The sequence below is a fragment of the Oncorhynchus clarkii genome, chromosome 10, assembly GCF_045791955.1.
Source record: "Oncorhynchus clarkii lewisi isolate Uvic-CL-2024 chromosome 10, UVic_Ocla_1.0, whole genome shotgun sequence".
NCBI classification, from domain to species: domain Eukaryota; kingdom Metazoa; phylum Chordata; class Actinopteri; order Salmoniformes; family Salmonidae; genus Oncorhynchus; species Oncorhynchus clarkii.
The window spans coordinates 61,121,882-61,143,394 of record NC_092156.1 but is presented as its reverse complement, the minus strand read 5'-3'; the positions used below and the strand labels follow the sequence as shown (position 1 = coordinate 61,143,394).

The window sequence follows — 21,513 nt, the reverse complement described above, 5'->3', positions numbered from 1 at the left end:
TTTTTTTTTTTCTTCTTAAAAACCCTTAGTGGGCTTCCTGTTAGAAACGTGACAGAAAACAGTAGGTACTGTTTGTGGGGTCTGTCGTTTCATTTGGACTCGGCAGTGGGGTTTTTCTAAACGTTATTTTTATATTTTGGTTTAGGGTTACACAAACGTCTTAATTGTTTATTTTTTTGTGATGCACTACTCGGTCTGGGTTAAGTTATTCTTGAATACTGTAACACAAATAGTTAATTTAAAGCAGTCTCCTGGAATGTACGGGGCAGTGGGTATGTGGTCAAGAGGAAGCAAATTCTAACATTCTTAAAAAAGGAAAGGCTTTCAATTGCTATGCTACAGGAGACCCATTTATCTTCAACAGAACATGCTAAACTGAAGAGGGACTGGGTGGGCCAGGTGTACTTTTGTTATTTTAGTTCAAACAAAAGAGGCACTGCCATCCTCAAATGTCACATTTTATATTTGAGCACCAAGATACAGATCCTGAAGGGCGATTTATTTTGATTACAGGTAATATACTTGGTCAACATATTACTATACTAAATGTATATGCCCCAAACAGACTCCTCCAAATGTATGTCTGACATGATTTTATTATTTAACCAACAATGCAAGGGACTATGGCTTATTTCAGGAGATTTTAATTGTACTTTGGGTAAATTGGATAAAGCATCAACTGCTCCAATCTCGAAACACTTGTGATTTGTGGTTTAGTAGACGTATGGAGAGAGCTAAATCCTAATGTCAGAGACTATACTTTCTACTCTAGACCCCATCATTCATATTCTAGATTGGACTATTTTTCATGCCCTCTTGTTGTCCAGTCATGTGCTATTGATTCTATAGTAATTTTCGACCATGCCCTAGTGTATATAGATAGTGAAATTGGCAATACAATTCCCAAAATGAGATATTGGAGACTTAATACGTCTCTATTTAACAATGAAGGATTCTGCTCTGTGATAAATTATCACATCACTGGCTCGACAACCAACTCTCTCCTGTCTCAGCTGCAACTATCTGGGATGCTGTTAAAGCAACCAAAATGGGTCATATCATTTCCCAAGCCTCTGATCAAGAAGCTTAGAATTGAAAATAGGGGAAAAAATGGAGGCTGAAGTAAAGCATTTAGAACTTCTTCATTAACAACCAACCCAGGCAAACTAGAATTCACTAGCTTGTGCTGAGGCCAAACTATGTAGGGCATACAAAACGTTAAAAAAAAGCCATCTACTTGCACACCAACTTAAAAATGAACAAAATTAAAGCTCTAAGTCTAAGAATGGCAAATGGCTCTATTTCTTATCAAGAATACGTTTTGCGACTTCTATAAATCTCTTTATACTTCACAATGTACAAGATCGAACAACAAAATGACTGAATAAGACAAATGTAAGTAGAATTACTTTCTCACTAAGCCCTACCTTTCCTATAATCTGGTACCCTCGCTTGGATAAAATGAATTTTAGAATACCTTGGAAATTCTTACATCTTCACTACTTTGTCAAGTAAATTAAGGCATTATCTCACTATAAAACACCAGTATCAACCTAAAGAAACAGGTACTCATATGCTTAATTTAGCGTTATTTAAGTAAATGTGATATACATTATAAGGCTGCGAAAAGAAATGTGTATGAAAGGCATGAGCTCTGCTTTAATTTTTTTGTGTGCAGGATGTACACTGTTTAGCTGCCTCTCAATTACAATTTGGCAAGCACATGATAATGCCTCGAATTTCCCGGGGGCATACCCTTTGTGTGGCTGTAATGCCTCCTGAAAAAAAACATGCCTTGGGTTGGAAATAATTCCCTTCTCCTAGTTGGGTGCTGTGGCGAATGAATCAGAATGTATCCCTTTGGACTCTGGTGTTGGCAGTTGCACTTCTTACCTCAGCTGGGGCTCAGTCACTTGGGGCCCAGAGAGGGGAGAGGTCAGGCTTGTCTTTTACACGTTTCTGGTGCTATGCAGAATATCAGAAATGGAAGAGGACAGGATGGAACATTGTCTTCATATGTGAATGTGTCTTCCTATTCTTAAACCATGTGAAGGGATGGCGTGATTAATGGCGTACCAATTACTTGTTTCCAATGTCTGTGCGCAAGTCACTCCCTCCTTTGGCATTGGGGGGAGGTGTATGGAACCATTGTATGTCCTCTCTGATGTTGCACTTATCCTGGGATAGTATATGACCTAGATACTCACTCCCCTCAGTGAGCTTGTCCAGGAGTGGGGTCAAGGGGTTTTAATTGAGATGGCAGTATCTAGAGTTGACAATTGAGTTATGCCATTGGATGAGTTGGTGTTTTTGTTCTATACCGTACCAGCAAGAGACAGTTCCAGTTTGGAGTAGGGGGGCCAGACACTGGTCTATACAAAAAACTGTTGACACAGCAGTTGCTGTCTGCTATGTATTATAGATAGATACCTTTCATACAAATCTAAACCTTGTGACCATTCTATGTATCGGTTGTGCGTCATGTAGGTTGAGAGGGGTGTATCTTGGCTATAAAAGATCTTTGTACTTTTGTGTTGCCACTCAACAGTTCATTAGAAATAGGGATTAATTGAAAGTCAATGCTATTGCAAAGCTCTTATTATTAAAGATGTAGTTTAAGTATAACTCTGGTGTGTGAAATTAATTTCTGTATTACCAAATGAGGAGAAACAAACAACCACAGTGCTCTGAAGCGGCTCTCCGTCACGTGATCGGGTCTTTCTCACAGCCTACAAGTGGAGACCGACACATCGGGGACGCAACTGTGCATGTCCTTATTCAATTCCGAGGCGCATATTGAAGATATTGGAAGAACTGTCTACATTTACTTTGTCAGCCAACGAACAGCAAAAGCACTGGCCTATGTAAATCTACTATTCCCCCATAGTACAAAAGTTGACCCATTTCTATTCTGCGAAAAATAAAAATTCCAAACAGTCTGGGACAGTTGTGGGATGCAATAGATCCCAAATTAATACAGCTACTAGTGTAAATTTAATTAGATTTTTAAGCAATGTGGATGACAAAAAAGATCAGAACAATTAGCTTAATGTTGATAACCTAAGGCTTTTTCTTCACATTATAAGCACAGAACAGCAGTTGGCTAAGCGTGAATACTCCATTAGCGGGAAAACATTCTCATAGCAAATGCGATTATGCATGTAATGCTTTTATTAAAGGTGCTTTTTAGAATCTTGACACTCACGCGCTGTGTATGTATGCCAGTTAGGCTCTACACCCCTTGTAACGTGGATTAATATGCGTAATTTTAAGAAGTTATTTTGCCACTTTAGTTGTGAATCAAACCTTTTATCCAAGCCTATGGGCTAGGCTACATGAGGTGTGTGCCTATGATTCGAAAAAGTTGAAAAAAAAGGAATGCGCATCATTCACAAGTCAAACATTAATATTGTCATCCATCAGACTATTCTTGATTTAATCTGTTTTTTACATATGCTAAATAATGTGTGTGAAATGAGTTTTGATTTGGAATGGACCATTATCATGCACCTGTCTTAAAACAGGGGCAGGAGGAAAATAATAGCTAATGGTAGATGCTTTTCCCGTGGTTCATTTTCATGTCAGCCAGGTAGGCTATACTCCTGTTGTAAAGAGAAGCAATGTGCTTAATATTAGGAAAGTTAAGAAATAAATATAGTAGGCCTAGCCTATAGAAAGCTGCTGGGATCCTATTTTTAATAGAGGCCATCACTCTCCCCCTGCAATTGCATAGCCTATAGAAATGTTGCTCTCATTAAGTGTTTGATTCGATTTTCAATGACATTTGCATTGCTGTCAGTGTGATAAGAGGGACAATCGAATGCTGAGCACCAGGCAGTTTAGCAAGTTTGGTAGGCTACTAATGATCAGAAGCCTAATTACCATGAGAAAATGGTCACGTGGAATTTGACTGATGTAATGACTCGTGACCGCAACTAACAGCCCTACACCCACCTGGTGTCCCAGGTCTAGATCAGTGCCTGATTAGAGGAGAACAATTCAAAAACGCAATGGAACTGGGTTCCAGGTCAAGAGTTGAGTTTGAGGGCTATACACTATACATGGGCCGTGTGCATTTTCTGCTGGTGTATCCTGAAGTACCTCCTCTCTGAAAACTTCTTCCTTCCCACAGTGCACATGTGGCAGCCAAATGGTTTCTCCCCTGTGTGGACCCTCTGGTGCCTCTTCAGGCTGGACAAATGTGAAAAACTGGCCCGGCACTGGTGGCAGCCGAACGGTTTCTCTCTCGTGTGAATCCTCTGGTGGATCTCCACCTGTTTGGGGAAACTGAAGGCTTTCCCACAGAACGAACATGGGAAGCGCTTCTCTTTGCCACTAGATCTACTGATAGAGTTACAACTACTGTAATTTGTCAATGGGCTTCTGTAACCATTTAGTGTTGAGCCACTGGCATTGTCTGAGGTCTGGTTTAACATTAGGAGAGTGTGAGGAGTACGAAGGCCAGGGAGTGTCTGTGTTGTCGCAGGGTCCATGTTCCAGTTGATATATCCTATAGAAGGCAGGACCTGTTGGGGGGTTACACTGAGGCGCCAACAGTCTCTTTGAATCACAACTATAGGAGCAGGACGGAGATGTTGTGTTGTGGTTTACAGTGTTGTTCCCCAGCCCAGAGTTGAGGACGTTGTCCAATCCACTGACCTCCACTATGTTGTCTCTGGTCCTGGCTTGCTCGGTGATGTTGTCCCCTGGGACCTTGGCTGCACCCATCTGAGTCTGGGAATCCAAGATGGCCACCCAGTCTCCTCTGTTAGCCTCCAGCCAACCACCTGTAGGAAGAGGTTAGAAAATAGACTTTACAAACATGGCGGAGAAGTAAACATTTTGGAGATGTTCAGTTCATACATTATGCGTTTCAAATGATATCCAGGTGCATCACTATTCCCATTGAAGATCTATTACTGTATGTAGGCTATATGTATTTCTCCCTTACCTTGCTCCCCCATCTTTAGTCCACTCAGCAGATCAATGATCTCTGGTCCATCTTCTATTGTCTCCTCTTTGACCAGCAGCAGATCAGGCTTCCCATCCTCCATGTCTACTGACTGTAAGAGATACAGAGTGAGAGGATGTTGGATCAAGAAATCTGATATGAGCACCCTGCTATGGAGCATCTTCTGATTGGGCAAAGAGGGATTTCTATGAGTACTATGCAAATGTGTTAATTTGATTACTTGACACAAGACCGTATCCACAAAGCATCTCAGCGTAAGAGTGCTGATCTAATATCAGGTCCCCATCTGTCTACATAGCTTTATTCATTATAATAAAAAAATGCTCCTAGATCAGCTCTCCTGCTCTGAGAGGCTTTGTGGATACGGGCCCTGACCTAATACCATTCAGACAGTAGTTCACAGTGGGCTCACCTCAGTGAGACTGTGCGTGGTCCTGTGCTGCTCAGCTAGTTCCTCCGTGGGTTCAGGAGGTGGTGTAGTCTGGTTGTTCTCCATGACCATGGTCCCCTCAGGGTTCCCCAGACCCTCCTCACACCCCTCCTCCTTCACCAGCAGCACCACTGGACCCTCCTGAAAGAGACAGGTAATACAGATAACACAGACAAACATACACTCCCTCAGGTATGTACACACAGATAAACACACTTTCAACATGGAGTGTTTACCCATCCCCACTATGTTTGAGTCCTATACTGTAGTTACATAATTACTTCATTGTTGTTAACCCTTTCATGCGTGAGTTCCAAATATCTCTAACGGTCGCCCCAGCGTGAGTTTTTTTATGCACGTGATGTTAGAATGTTCTCTCCATTCCAGAATGTGTTTGATACGTAACAGTACATTTTATCCGCGCTGCCCTCAAACTAAAGCACGCAGCCTGTTTATGTTTATAGGTTGTTTTAACTTCAATTTCAAATTATTTTCTAACAAGTTTTTATTTTCTAAAAACAGTTTGAATTTAGGTGTGTTCCGCCTCCTCATTCATTCACATAAAAATAGTCATTTTTACTTTTGCGGATAATTAAATTTTTGGGACATTTCTGACACGGACAAAATTCCCCAAGCACTTCCCAATTGTTTGTGCAGTTCACGTCTGCAGACATTTGCTGATCTCCCGTCAGAACAGGATCTGCACACGTGTTCACATTTTCCATTCCACATTTCTATTGTAGCGTACTGTATGTATGGAGCATAATATATTTGTGTATATTCTTTATCACCGCGGACACGTGAGGTAACGTTACTCATTTTATAACCTTTATGGTGTTATAGTCAATCGTGCTTATGTAGCCACATTATTCTATTAGCTCTGTAAAACAATGCTAAATGCGTCAGAGAAGTATTATCTTGTGTTGCATTTTGAAGCTACCATGGCCTTATGACTCCCAAGTGGTGCAGCGGTCATAGGCACAGCACATCAGTGCTAGAGGCGTCACTACAGACTCCCTGGTTCAAATCCAGGCTGCGTTTCTATCAAAGTGCCTTATTACGTTATAATAATAGTTTCCGTATGCCGTTTCTGCTGTAGTTGTAGATCATAATATATTCCTTATAACTGCGGACACGTGAGGTAACGTTACACATTTTATAACCTTTATGGTGTTATTGTCAATCATGCTTACCTAGCTACATTATTCTATTAGCTCTGTAAAACAATGCTAATTGCGTCAGAAAACTATTAGCTTGTGTTGTATTTTGAAGTTATGGCACTATATCTCAGTGCTAGAGGCGTCACTACAGACACCCTGGTTCAAATCCAGGCTGTATCACTGGCTGTGATTGGGAGTCCCATAGTGCAGCGCACAATTGGCCCAGCGTTGTCCGAGTTTGGCCGGAGTAGGCCATCATTGTAAATAATAATTTGTTCTTAAATTACTTGCCTAGTTAAATAAATAAAAAATGACATACATTTATTTGGTCTATTCAGCATAGCTCTGCTCTGCCCTGCCTTGCCTCCTTGTGGAGCTCAAAAGTTAGTTTCTTACTGTTATAACTCAAATCTGTGATTTTGTCAATGCAATAAACTTTTTTTTATAGTTTTATTGCTATATCCTTATATTGTATTCTAATGAATAATTCCTCTTTATTCTGTACTTTCAGAAACCAGAAACATTATTTGCCAATATCATAACTGGAGCTGGACATCTTTGGAGCTGAAGAATGAGGACAGCTTTTGTATGCTAATGTACACTCCTTAACAGTTTTACTGGATGAAAACACAGCAAGAAAACACATATTCCAATATGTAATAGTCATCTATTTTATTGCAGTATTGGTAGTTGGTTCAACAACTTGTTTTACTAGAGGACAAAAAACTGAATATGCATAACCCATATTTAATATCCATGCAGTGACTGAACAACAACTGCATTTCTACCCCAATCTCTAAAGGCATAGTATCATGGCAGGTCACCTGTCAGGTCAGTCAGTCACTTATTGCTGCAGATGTGCTCAATAATGCTTGAGCATGTGATACTCCTCAAAGCATGGTGAAATACATAGAGTTGTATCACAAGCTAAACACATGTATTTTGTCATCTTCCTCTGCTTACTTCTCCTGGCGCCAGACAGGCAGACTTTGCAATGCCTCCGTGTGCGACTACCTTGAGAAGCAGTTTGAGGGACTTTGCAGGGAAAATGCCGTGCAGAGAGGCGTAGGGGATTGTCTGCAGCAGGACGGCCCCCAGTGGATGGGCGCCGAGGGGTGTGGTGCTCCTCTAGCAGCTCTCTCATGAGGTTCTCTCTGTATTTTTGGTAGGTAATTACTTTACCTATGAGGGAGTGGGGAGGATGAGGCTGTGGGTAGGTGGGTGAGATATTGTCACTATAGTTGCATTATGGATTTGTATGTGAACTGTACATCCAATTACAAAAAAAACTTGTTCAGTAATCATCTCACCTGTTAGTTGGCGGTGAACTATGCTGCCGTTGAGGACAGCAGTGTCGATCAGATGGAAAAATATCTTCTTATACCACTTGGTCGTTTTCTGAGTGCATTCCACAAAGCTGTTTATCATGTCCGCCTTATCCACGGCCCCCATTTTGAGGTTATAATCAAGCACACAATCTGGTTTGATCAATCTCTCTCCGGTCAGGTGGTCCACCTTCCCTGTGGCCGACATGGTTGCTGTATGGACAGTGGAGAGGACATGGACGTCTCGCTTGTCATGCCACTTTACTGCCCGCCGTTGACCGTTCTCCTGGAACTCCACATCCCCTCTGCATCTTCCTGCATCCGAATGCCGGCATCCCCTTCCGGTTCGACCTGACTGTGCCACAGGCCCCCGTGCTGTTGGAGAGCAGATGCTGGAAGAGTGTGGGACTGCTGTACCAATTGTCCACGTACAAAGTGTGTCCCTTGCCATACATAAACAACAACACTGAATGGTGCAGAGTGGGAGGTTACGTGGTTGACTGCCTGCACGCGCCACTTGTATCAATAAATCACTATCAGAAAATGTTTTGTGTGGCAATTATGTGTATTTACGGTTTTATTCACAGTTTCAATTCTAGGTGAAAAATCATGCATTCCGATTCTTGCACAGATTGTAATGGGCACATATTATGTGTGTAAAATACTTTTTTGAAGGTTGTACTGATTATGATGAGCTAAGCTAATTCCAGCTGTGTAGCCATGTTTGTTGACATACATTGCATTCTGGGATTCACGTCTGTTTGACCAAAGATGTTATAACAAAATTAGGTGAGTAAGAGTTCAAATTTTTTGAGGACTTCCGGAAATTAATGGTGGGATGTGAACGACGGTAGATGACACACCCCTTCAACATGCATACTATAAACAGACCAAACTCATCTCGTCTTCTCTTATCTTCGGTTTCTGTGAGGAAAAAATGCATGGCTGCCGCTGAAACTAATCGTCGGATTACCTTCGATTTCTATAAAGTGTTTTACCTAGTTATTTCGATCAATGGTGAGCTCAACCGTGATGTGATTAATTGTTAAGGGAATTTTTATCAATGATGACTAATTATGTATACATTTCAATCAGGACTGACTAGCTATTATGTACTGTACATATATGAATTCTCTCTTGCTCCCATTCCCAATTGTATATAATATAGTCCGGAGTTTAGTAACAATGACGGTCTGTTCCTTTGTACAAATGAATGAACTATCTCCAGACTGTCGAATGCTGATTTACAGTGACTGACCTTGGCTTTAGGAGAGGAGGGAAGGCTCGAGAACTATAGGGCCTCTCTACCGGTGTCGTGAAGAGATAGAACATTTAGGAAACGCTGACGTCATTTTCAGTTTATAACCTGTGGTAAAATGTGTATGTACCCAGTACTCTCTTGAATTAAACGCTATTACCTGACTTTTAAGACCGGGGCTCTGTCCATTTCTTATAAAAATATTGGGTCTTACAATCCCATAGAATGCATTGACAGAGTAATGAATTCTGATTGGGAAAAATACAGAGAAATTTAGAATTCCTCTAACACTAGTTTATGTCAGCCAAGAGTTCGAAAATATGACTGCTTGTGTTGGGTCAATCTTTTCCTCAGCGCTAGGACAAATGTAGCCTACATTTTTCCGGTTAGGATGATTGTGTTATGCTATATTTACTTCTGTGAATATCTGACCAATGCATCCAAAAATAAACTGCTGACATTCTGGACATAACTTTGTAAGGACTGTGTTTGTGTAAATAGTTTCTGAAAAAAAGTGTGGCCAGCTCAAACACTGATTGTTGCGTCATTCGAAACTGCCGTTCTAAACAAGCATTCTAAATGAGTGTTCTAAACACACGGGTGTGATCATACGCTTCAGGGACCACTGTAGAACGATCACACCCGTGTGATGGTACGAGTGAAAGGGTTAAGGGTTCGTACCCTTTTTTTAAAAAAAATCCTTAAATGACATACCAAAATCTAGCTGCCTGTAGCTCAGGACATGCATATTGTTGATACCATTTGAAAGGAAACACTGAAGTTTGTGGAAATGTGAAATTAATGTAGGAGAACATAACATATTAGATCTAGTAAAAAAAAAATGTTGTTCGATCTTTGAAATGCAAGAGAACGCCCATACTTTCAGTTAGGAGTCTAGGTGTAATTTAGATTTTGGCCACCACATAACAGCAGTATGTGCAAAGTTTCAGACTGATCCAGTGAAGAATTCAATTACCGCACCAGGTCTGCCAGGAGTTTGTCCAAATGTACTAAATAGGTCAATTGATACATTTAAGTACATCACTATAGAGAACATACAAAATGCAAAAAGTGTTATGTTTACACAGGAATGTCATAAATTATGGATCATTAACTTTCACTCATCTAGATGACCGGGCAGGGTGGGTGTGGAGCCAGAGACAGCAGTTGGGTCAAACTGTAGACCAAGTTCCTACGTTAACATAAAAATGAATTTTATCAAACAAAACTACGCTACATTTTCTCTGGGACCCTCAGGATGAAAAATCAGAGCAAGATTACAAAATGTAACTTAATACCTTAAGGTGAATATCAAACCAGTTGCCATGATAAGTGTTTTGTTGTGCACTCGCCTCAAAAAATAGCATGGTATTTTTTCACTAATAGCTACTGTTCATTGGACACAGCAGTTAGATTAACAAAAATTTAAGCTTTCTGCCCATATAAGACATGTCTATGTCCCCGGAAAGTTGGCTGTTGTATACAACGTAATTGTAGTCACATTAGCACACTTTGGGGACACCGATTCCGTATAGGTTAAACCCATCATGGTGGACGTAAATAAGTCATCAGACAAACCTGACTAAACTACCTGTGTACTCTAGGTGTTTCGCTTCCATATTTTGTTCTCCATATAATTTTTTAAAATAGGGAGCCAAATTTGTTTTCACCACTTATTTCCATGACTGATCAAAATAAGTGTTCTCTCTTGTCCCTCTGCAACGACTTATGGTGAGATCTGTTTGGACCATGGAATCGCAATGAAATCAATATTTAATCATATCGGCACATTGTATCATGGAGGTCCCTGGCTATTCCCAGCCCTAATTGGTTATAAAGTGCGTTTGTGTGTATGCAGAATAGGGTGAGAGCAGATGTGATGTATACTAAACAATCTCACTGAAAAGTCCCATTTTGTGTTTATTCAACATAAACAAGTTTTAAATACACGGGTACACACACACGGGTCTCTCTGCGTACCTGGCAGACATCTCAGCTTGGATGTCGGCCCACCACCTCAAGCTCAACAAGATGGAGCTGCTCTTCCTCCCAGGGAAGGCCTGCCAGCTCCAAGACCACATCACGGTTGATTGACAACTCCATGGAGTGCAAAGAACATCAAAACAGTGACCTGCTGCAACTGTGACATGTGGTTCTCACCCAGCGATCTTAAGATGAATGCACTGCTTTTAAGTCGCTCTGGATAAGATCCAGAGGCTATCGAGTAGAATGGTTACTTTCTATGTTAGAGTGGAATGGTTTTTCTGCTGGTGTATTCTGAGGCTCCTCTGAGAATCTCCCATGTGGACCTTCAGGTGCATCTTCAGGTTGCCAGCCAGGGCAAAGCGCATGTCACATTGGGTACAGCAGAATGGTTTCTCCCGTGTGGACTCTCTGGTGCCTCTTCAGGTTGCCAGCCAGGGCAAAGCGCATGTCACACTGGGGGCAGCTGTATGGTTTCTCCCCTGTGTGGACCCTCTGGTGCCTCTTCAGGTCACCAGCCTGGGAAAACTTCTTCTCACACTGTGGGCAGCTGAAGGGTTTCTCCCCTGTGTGGACCCTCTGGTGGATCTCCACATTCTGGAGGCAGCTGAAGCCTTTGTTACAGAACATGCAGAGGAACCGTTTCTCTTTACGATTGCCTGATGTTGCTCCCCGAGCCTTGGCCCTTTGGTCCTTTGAATTCAATACCTGATCGAAAAGGACGTGGCCGTGTGAATCCGAAGGTGACATTGACGTGGATACTGGGTTGTGATCCCTGAACGTCTGTAAAGGGGAGTGGGTGGCGACATTTGTCTTTAAGCTTCCCCTGTAATCTAAGAAATCTTTGCCTTGTGAGTGTCCTTCTCCTAAATGAGTGTTGTCTACATTCCATGTCAGAGGAGCGTTGCCCTCCACTTTCACATCATTGACAACAACTTCCCCTTTCTTATCTAGACACCCTTCAGAGTATACACTACTACTGTACTGGTTCCAGTCCCCTCTAGACAGATCAGTGTGTGTCTCTAAACCCAAGGTCATGTTGTCAGGGTCCATCTCTGTAGCGTAAGAACAAGACGGATCACTGCCAATCTCTAATGCGCCACCGGAGTCCCGATGGAAATGAACCATCCTCGGACTTGGGTTACCGTAAAGTAAATACTCTGAACTGGGAGCAGGGGAACAGCCCAGTGGCCTCAGTCTGTCTGGATCTGACCTGTGGTCAGATCCTGTGTGTGAAAGCCTTTGTGTTACAGTTAAAGTCTCGGTGTCTGTCTCTGACTTGAGGACGGCGTTTGCCGGTCCACTGACCTCCATGATGCTGTGTCGTGTCCTAGGCTTGGGCGCAGCAGCGGTGTGTAGGTCTTCCGTGGCTACAGGGGGCGCTACTCCAGTGGTTTCTACTGTCTGGATGTCTCTGCTGTGCCGTGGGTCCTCCACTCCTTCAGACCTCTCCTGCTTGACCCCAGGACCTCTAGCCTCTGCAGCCTGACAAGAGAGGTTTATTACCGGCACATGAGTTTAATTAGTTAACAATGTCGTAGTGAACTCACAAGCTCTTATGACAGATAAATAAGGATGAACATGAATAGCTGAGGAGAGCCTTTCTGAAAAACTGGCCACATTTGATGTACTGTAATTTTGATGTAACACTATGACACACACCTCTATCCCGATAACGTGCTGGGTTGAGGTTCCACTCCCCTCATCAACAGTGATTGGTTGGTCATCTCTCCATGTATTGTGTCCCACTGGCTTCACAAAGCTCCTGTGGCCTCCAGTGAGATGTCCTTCACCTGAGACAATGATTGAGGGAAAAGTGGTTGTTAGGTTAGCTACTCTCAATGCTCAACAGTATATTGTACACTAATGACAGTATACATTTGGCAAAAATGTAAGGTAGCACTTCTAAAAACCTCATACACTATTGATTATGTTCCATGCATCATATTATTTTAAAAGTATGACAATAGGAAATGTGGTTAGAATATGATACTGTCTTTGTGCAATAAGAATTGTCTTAATTGACCTGCCTAGTAAAATAAAACAAATTGTGCAAGATAGCTAAGTAATCAGGGTAAGTATTGCACACTATCCAAAAATTAACCATAGACTTAGATAAACGTCCCATTATGGGTCAGTGAGAGCAGGGGCAACGCCATTGTAGTACAGACTGAGATATGTTCCCGGATTCATCCAATAGCATTGAGGAGATTACCAATAAGTGCATAGATGACGTCGTCCCCAAAGTGACCATATGAACGTATCCAAACCAAAACCAATGGATTTCCAGCAATAGCAGCACTGGGCTCAAGTTAGAGCTAAAGTATCTATATCCACAGTAAAACGAGTCCTTTATTGACATAACCTGAAAGGCCGCTCAGCACGAAAAAGAGGCCGCTGCTCCAAAACCGCCATAAAATGTCAGACTACGGTTTGCAACTGCACATGGGGACAAAGATGGTACTTTTTTCTTATGAAACAAAAATAGAACTGTTTGGCTATAATGACCATCATTATGTTTGGAGGAAAAGGGGGAGAGTTGCAAGCCAAAGAACACCATCCCAACCGTGAAGCACGGGGGTAGTAGCATGTTGTGGGGGTGCTTTGCTGCAGGAGGGACTGGTGCACTCACAAAATAGATGGCATCATGAGGTAGGAAAATTGTGTGGATATATTGATGTAACATCAAGACATCAGTTAGGAAATTAAAGCTTGGTCGCAAATGGGTCTTCCAAATGGACAATGACCCCAAGCATACTCCAAAGTTGTGGCAAAATGGCTTGAGGAAGCTTGTGGAAGGCTACCCAGAACATTTGACCCAAGTTAAACAATTTAAAGGCAATGCTACCAAATACTAATTGAATGTATGTAAACTTCTGACCCCCTGGGAATGTGATGAAAGAAATAAAAGCTGAAATCGCTCTACTATTATTCTGACATTTCACATTCTTAAAATAAAGTGTGGATCCTAACTGGCCTAATACAGGGCATTTTTACTGGGATTAAATGTCAGGAATTGTGAAACGGAGTATTTTGCTAAGGTGTATGAACTTCCAACTTCAACTGTATGTAAGAATACTGTTCATTGACTACAGCTCAGCCTTCAACACCATAGTACCCTCCAAGCTCATCATGTAGCTCGGGGCCCTGGGTCTGAAACCCGCCCTGTGTAACTGGGTCCTAGTGTTAGATGGGCTGCCCCCAGGTGGTGAAGGTAGGCAACAACACCACCACTATGCTGATCCTCAACAGAGGGGCCCCACAAGGGTGCATGCTGTGCCCCCTCCTGTACTCCCTGTTTACCCATAACTGCGTGGCCACTCAAGCCTCCAACTCAATTATCAAGTTTGCAGATGACAAACCAGCAGTAGGCCTGATCACCAACAACAACGAGACAGCCTACAGGGAGGAGGTGAGGGCCCTGGCGTAGAGGTGCCAAGAAAATAACCTCTCCCTAAACAAAACTAAGGACCTTATCGTGGACTTCAGGAGACAGCAGAGGGAGCATGCCCCCATCCACGGGGCCGCAGTGGAGAAGGTGAAAATCTTCAAGTTTCCTTGGTGTACATGTCACTGACAAACTGAAATGGTCCACCCACACAGACAGTGTGGTGAAGTAGGTGCAACAGCAACTCTTCAACCTCAGGAGGCTGAAGAAATTTGGCTTGGCTAAGATCCTCAAACTTTTACACAAGCACAATTGAGAGCATCCTGATGGGGTGTATCACAGCCTGGTACGGCAACTGCACTGCCCGCAACTGCAGGGCTCTCCAGAGGATGGTGTGGTCAGCCCAACGTATCACCGGGAGCACACTGCCTGCCCTTCAGGACATCTACAGCACCCGGTGTCACAGAAGGCCAAGAATTTCATCAAGGACAACGGCTTGTTCACCCACTATCATCCAGACGGTGAGGTCAGTACAGGTGCATCAAAGCTTGGACCGAGAGACAGAAGCAGTTTCAATCTCAAGGCCATCAGACTACTAAATAGTCATCACTAGCCGGCCTCCATGTAGTACCCTGCCCTGAACTTAGTCACGGTCACTAGCCGGCTACCACCCGGTTACTCATTAGTTACATCTTAGAGGCTGCTGCCCTATGTACACAGACATGGAACACTGGTCACTTTAAATGTTTACATACTGTTTTTCATATGTATAGTGTATTCTAGTGAAGTTCATCCTATTTAACTATTCCTGTACATATACTATTCTAGCCACGTATTCTTCAGATATTCTATCCACATACTGTCCATAATATCTATACATCCCATCACATACATTCATATATACACTGAACAAAAATATAAAACGCAACATATGAAAGTGTTGGTCATGTTTCATGAGCTGAAAAAAACTAAAACAAATGTTCCATACACACCAAAAGCTTATTTCTCTCAATGCTGTTTATATCCCTGTTACTATCTCTTTTGCTAAAATAATCCATCCACCTGACAGGTGGCAAATCAAGAAGCTGATGAAACAGCATGATTACACAAGTGCACCTTGTGCTGGGGACAATTAAAAAGGCCCCTCTAAAATGTGCAGTTTTGAATCCAGCCCAGGATTCCACATCCGGCCTCTTTACCCGGACAGCTGATGAAACCCTTGCCTTGATGACAGCTTTGCACACTCTTGGCATTTTCTCAAATCAGCTTCACCTGGAATGCTTTTCCAACAGTCTTGAAGGAGTTCCCACATATGCTGAGCACTTGTTGGCTTCTTTTCCTTCACTCTGCGGTATAACTCATCCGTAAACATTTAAATTGGGTTGAGGTCGGGTGATTGTGGAGGCCAGGTCATCTGATGCAGCACTCCATCACTCTCCTTCTTGGTCAAATAGAGCTTACACAGCCTGGAGGTGTGTTTTGGATCATTGTCCTGTTGAAAAGCAAAATGATAGTCCCACTAAGCGCAAACCAGGTGGGATGGTGTATCTCTGCAGAATGCTATAGTAGCCATGCTGGTTAAGTGTGCCTTGAATTCTAAATAAATAAAAAAATCAGACTGTCACCAGCAAAACACCCCCACACCACCTCCTCCGTGCTTCACGGTGGGAACCACACATGCTGAGAATCTGTTCACCTACTCTCCGCATCACAAAGACACTTCGGTTGGAACAAAAAAATCTAATTTGGACTCATCAGACTAAAGGACAGCTTTCTTCAGGTCTAATGTCCATTGCTGGTGTTTTCCTTGGGCCAAGCAAGTCTCTTCCTGTTATTGGTGTCCTCTAGTAATGGAGTCTTTGCAGAAATTTGACCACGAAGGCCGGATTCAGTGTCTCCTCTGAACAGTTGATGTTGAGATGTGTCTGTTACTTGAACTCTGAAGCATTTATTTGGGCTGCCATTTCTGAGGCTGGTAACTCTAATGAGCTTATTCTCTGCAGCAAAGTAACTCTGGGTCTTTCTTTCCTGTGGCGGTCCTCATGAGAGCCAGTTTCATCATAGTGCTTGATGCTTTTTGTGACCTCATTTGAATAAACCTTAAGTTCTTAATTTTCCGTATTGGCTGACCTTCATGTCTTAAAGTAATAATGGACTGTTTCTCTTTGCTTATTTGAGCTGTTCTTGCCACAATATGGACTTGGTATTTTACCAAATAGGGCTCTTTTCTGTATACCACACCTACCTTGTCACAACACATCTGATTGGCTCAAAACACATTAACAAGCAAAGAAATTCCACAAATTAACTTAACAAGGAACACCTGTTAATTGAAATGCATTCCAGGTGACTACCTCATGAAGCTGGTTGAGAGAATGTGTGAAAAGCTGTCAAGGCAAAAAAGGTGGCTACTTTGAAGAAAATCTAATTAAAATATTTTGATTTAACTTTTTTTGTTACTACATGATTCCATGTGTTATTTCATAGTTTTGATGTCTTCACTGTTATTCTACAATGTAGAAAATAGTACAAATAAAGAAAAACCCTGGAATGAGAAGGTGTGCAAACTTTTTACTGGTACTGTATTCATACTCCGAACTCCGACATTGCACGTCCTTATACACTGCTCAAAAAAAATAAAAGGGAACACTTAACACAATGTAACTCCAAGTCAATCACACTTCTGTGAAATAAAACTGTCCACTTAGGAAGCAACACTGATTGACAATAAATTTCACATGCTGTTGTTTAAATGGTGGAAATTATAGGCATTTAGCAAGACAGCCCCAATAAAGGAGTGGTTCTGCAGGTGGGGACGACAGACCACTTCTCAGTTCCTATGCTTCCTGGCTGATGTTTGGGTCACTTTTGAATGCTGGCGGTGCTTTCACTCTAGTGGTAGCATGAGACGGAGTCTACAACCCACACAAGTGGCTCAGGTAGTGCAGCTCATCCAGGATGGCACATCAATGCGAGCTGTGGCAAGAAGGTTTGCTGTGTCTGTCAGCGTAGTGTCCAGAGCATGGAGGCGCTACCAGGAGACAGGCCAGTACATCAGGAGATGTGGAGGAGGCCGTAGGAGGGCAACAACCCAGCAGCAGGACCGCTACATCCGCCTTTGTGCAAGGAGGAGCAGGAGGAGCACTGCCAGAGCCCTGCAAAATGACCTCCAGCAGGCCACAAATGTGCATGTGTCTGCTCAAACGGTCAGAAACAGCCTCCATGAGGGTGGTATGAGGGCCCGACGTCTACAGGTGGGGGTTGTGCTTACAGCCCAACACCGTGCATGACGTTTGGCATTTGCCAGAGAACACCAAGATTGGCAAATTCGCCACTGGTGCCCTGTGCTCTTCACAGATGAAAGCAGGTTCACACTGAGCACGTGACAGACGTGACAGTCTGGAGACGCCGCGGAGAACGTTCTGCTGTCTGCAACATCCTCCAGCATGACCGGTTTGGCGGTGGGTCAGTCATGGTGTGGGGTGGCATTTCTTTGGGGGGCCGCACAGCCCTCCATGTGCCCGCCAGAGGTAGCCTGACTGCCATTAGGTACCGAGATGAGATCCTCAGACCCCTTGTGAGACCATATGCTGGTGCGGTTGGCCCTGGGTTCCTCCTAATGCAAGACAATGCCAGACCTCATGTGGCTGGAGTGTGTCAGCAGTTCCTGCAAGAGGAAGGCATTGATGCTATGGACTGGTCCGCCCGTTCCCCAGACCTGAATCCAATTGAGCACATCTGGGACATCATGTCTCGCTCCATCCACCAATGCCACGTTGCACCACAGACTGTCCAGGAGTTGGCGGATGCTTTAGTCCAGGTCTGGGAGGAGATCCCTCGGGAGATCATCCGCCACCTCATCAGGAGCATGCCCAGGCGTTGTAGGGAGGTCATTCAGGCACGTGGAGGCCACACACACTACTGAGCCTCATTTTTACTTTTTTTAAGGACATTACATCAAAATTGGATCAGCCTGTAGTGTGGTTTTCCACTTTAATTTTGAGTGTGACTCCAAATCCAGACCTCCATGGGTTGATAAATTTGATTTCCATTGATAATTTTTGTGTGATTTTGTTGTCAGCACATTCAACTATGTAATGAAAAAAGTATTCAATAAGAATATTTCATTCATTCAGATCTAGGATGTGTTATTTTAGTGTTCCCTTCATTTTTTTGAGCAGTGTATTTCTTAATTCCATTATTTAACTTTTAGATTAGTATGTATTGTTAGATATTACTGTTGGAGCTAGGAATACAAGCCTGCAATAACATCTGCTAAACCTGTGTATGTGATTTGATCTCAACGTTTCAAACTGACCACAATTGTCCCTGTTCCCAAGAACTCCAAGGTAACCTGCCTAAATGACTATGGTCCCGCGGCACTCACATCTGTAATTATGAGTGCTTTGAAAGGCTGGACATGACATATCAACACCATCAACCCAGATACCCTGGACACACTCCAATTTGCATACCGCCGCAACAGATCCACAGATGACGCAATCTCAATTGCACTTCACACTGCTCTCTCCCAAGAGGGGAAATAACTATGTGAGAATGCTGTTCATAGACTACAGCTCAGTGTTCAATGACAAAGTCCTCTCCAAGCTTGGGACCCTGCGACTGAACACCCCTCTCTGAAACTGGATCCTAGACTGCCTGGCTGGCCCTTGGTGGTGAGGGTAGGCAAGAACACCTTCGCCACGCTGACCCTCAACATGGGGGCCACCCAGGTGTGTGTGTGCTTAGTCCCTTCCTTTAAACCCTGTTCACGTACAACTGCACGGCCACGCACAACTCCAATACCAACTTCACATTTGCTGACGACGCGACCGTGGTAGGCCGGCGATGAGACAGCTTACAGGGTGGAGATCAAAGACCTCGCACACATTCACATACACTACAAACCCACACATCATATACTGCTGCTAATCTGTAATTTATTTTACGCTTATTATCTATCCTGATACCTAGTCACATTACCCTGCCTTTATGTACATAACTGCCTCAAATACCTCGTACCCCTGCACAGTGATATCACAGACAGAAGGGGTAACCCAGACAGGTCACAGGGGCTATAAAGCTGAAGCATCCGTTTAGAACGTTTTCCCACCACCAAATATGGTAGTGAGAGGAAGTCCAGTTGCGGGTAGTGGGAAAGGATGAAACTGGGCTGACATTCTGCACATTTTCTCATAGATGAAATGTCTTCTCTCAATTTTCTGTAACCAAAACTACAATATTTTACGAACACAGTGCACTAAGTTTTATAGACTTGATTCTTTGCTAAAGTAAAAAAATAAGCATTGTTTAGGAGTGCAACGTCATTGAGTTTGTGCACACGCACATTTTAGAGGAGGCGCAGCGGTCTAAGGCACAAGAGGCAATTGTGCACCACCCTATGGGAGTCCCATAGGGTGGCGCACAATTGGCCCAGCGTCGTCCGGGTTTGGCCGTCATTGTAAATAAGAATGTGTTCTTAACTGTCTTGCCTAGTTAAATAAAGGTTAAATAAAAACTAAAAATATACATACTACAACGTGCCAATAGTATCTTGCTAGGTATTGCTTGGACCACCTCCTTGCTTGTTCTGCCCACTATGCTTCACTTGTTCCCACTGTAAAACGACATCTTATCTTTGGTTAGTTATAAATATGTTTGGTGATATGGTACTGATACTCTATGTACATAGCGTCAATCTTGTGTATTTTATTCCTCGTGTTACAATTTGTATTTTGCTTCTTTTTTTTTTTACTCTGTCATTGGGAAGCACTTGTAAGCATGTATTTCACAGTAAAGTCTACACCTGTTGTAGTCGATGCATGTGACAAATACAATTTGATTGAAGGCCATCTCCATTTTGAAGTAGTCAATTTTTTTTCCTACTACTTCTATGAATTGGTAAACAAACTGAAAGCGTGCATACTGCCACCTGTATTGTGTTGTTTGAACAGGTATAAAGCCAAAGTTGGCGATTTACTGGCACCTGCAGTTATGGAATTTTTACTCATGAGTAGAATTCATTGGCTAGTCAAAAATACCTGAATGGAATAATGTGATCCTTCCTTAACTCATGAAGTCCCACCCAGTTTACTGCTTCAAACCGGTGCAAGTACTCAATGGCGCTGCTCATGCTAACAAGCTTTTGAGTCCACTATCATTCTCTAGGACCAAGACACAATTGTGGGTAACATCTGAACACATGCGCAGAGGGGAACGGGGGGATGGGCCCCGCAGCCTCTGCCTTCTGCAAAATGTACCTCTTGCCATTCCTCTGTATCGATCGAGGATCTTGACACTACTGGGACGACGCTCCCGTGCCACCTTCAGTTCCAGCATCTGTAGTTTCCTCCGCAATCCCCGGTTTTCTTTTTGGCTTTGAGACATTTCCAAACGAAACACTGCATAGTCGTCGTCTATGAGTTTACAGACCTCTGCCACGGCTGCATTCGCTAACACCTCTATAATGGAGGCTATTTGAGTGTGAAAAACTACACAGTTAGCCATGTTAGCTAACGTTAACTACGAAGTTAGCCAGCTAGCGTTACCTAGAAAAATAACATCGAGTACTGTCTCCAGCGTGAATTAAAGACTCACTGAGTTAAGTATGTGACGCTGTGCAGTTAAACGAGTTTGAGTTCCAGGGTGTTAATAAACGTCCAAATAACAACAAACACGCTAACGTGGAAATTGTTATCACTTAACTTCCCTTCACACAGAAGATAAATGATATTATTGGTTGTCGTCATAGCTCTAAAGGCGTGGTTAAATCCATGCGCACTGTTCTCTGAAATACGGTACTACTTATTACATTACACATCAACTGTCCTATGATCAGTGGTTATGTCCGAATACCAACACAAGCGTACTATATACTTAATTAAACTGCATACTAATTTCGGGATTTGATTTAGTAGAATTCACTCGTCTTTTCCGACCCGTATTTTGGATTTTCACCCTCCAAACATTATTTCTTAGAGGTCTTAATGATGTATGT

At 42.8% G+C, this 21,513-nt stretch overlaps 1 protein-coding gene across 2 annotated transcripts; it reads right to left on the bottom strand.

Moving 5' to 3' along the window:
* Positions 1–21,244, bottom strand: LOC139418910 (uncharacterized). Of its 2 annotated transcripts, XM_071168694.1 has the most exons (6): positions 20,777–21,244; positions 12,791–12,921; positions 12,437–12,613; positions 5,385–5,543; positions 4,952–5,063; positions 1–4,787 (listed from the first exon to the last, which is right to left on the bottom strand). In XM_071168694.1, the coding sequence occupies exons 1-6, from the start codon at positions 21,021–21,023 to the stop codon at positions 4,360–4,362; spliced, it is 1,254 nt and encodes a 417-aa protein (XP_071024795.1). In that variant the 5' UTR covers positions 21,024–21,244; the 3' UTR covers positions 1–4,359. The 2 variants fall into 2 exon arrangements, with proteins under 2 accessions (XP_071024795.1, XP_071024794.1); XM_071168693.1 differs by lacking the exons at positions 1–4,787; positions 4,952–5,063; positions 5,385–5,543 and having other exon boundaries at positions 11,045–12,613; positions 20,777–21,233.
* Positions 21,245–21,513: the final 269 nt, after the last annotated feature.

Coding starts and splice junctions, on each gene's coding strand:
- LOC139418910 (XM_071168693.1), bottom strand. CDS start 21,023: ATGGCTAACTGTGTAGTTTTTCACACTCAAATAGCCTCCATTATAGAG. Junction 12,922..20,776: donor ATACAGAGGAATGGCAAGAG/GTACATTTTGCA, acceptor TCATTGTCTCAG/GTGAAGGACATCTCACTGGA. Junction 12,614..12,790: donor AGCACGTTATCGGGATAGAG/GTGTGTGTCATA, acceptor CTCTCTTGTCAG/GCTGCAGAGGCTAGAGGTCC.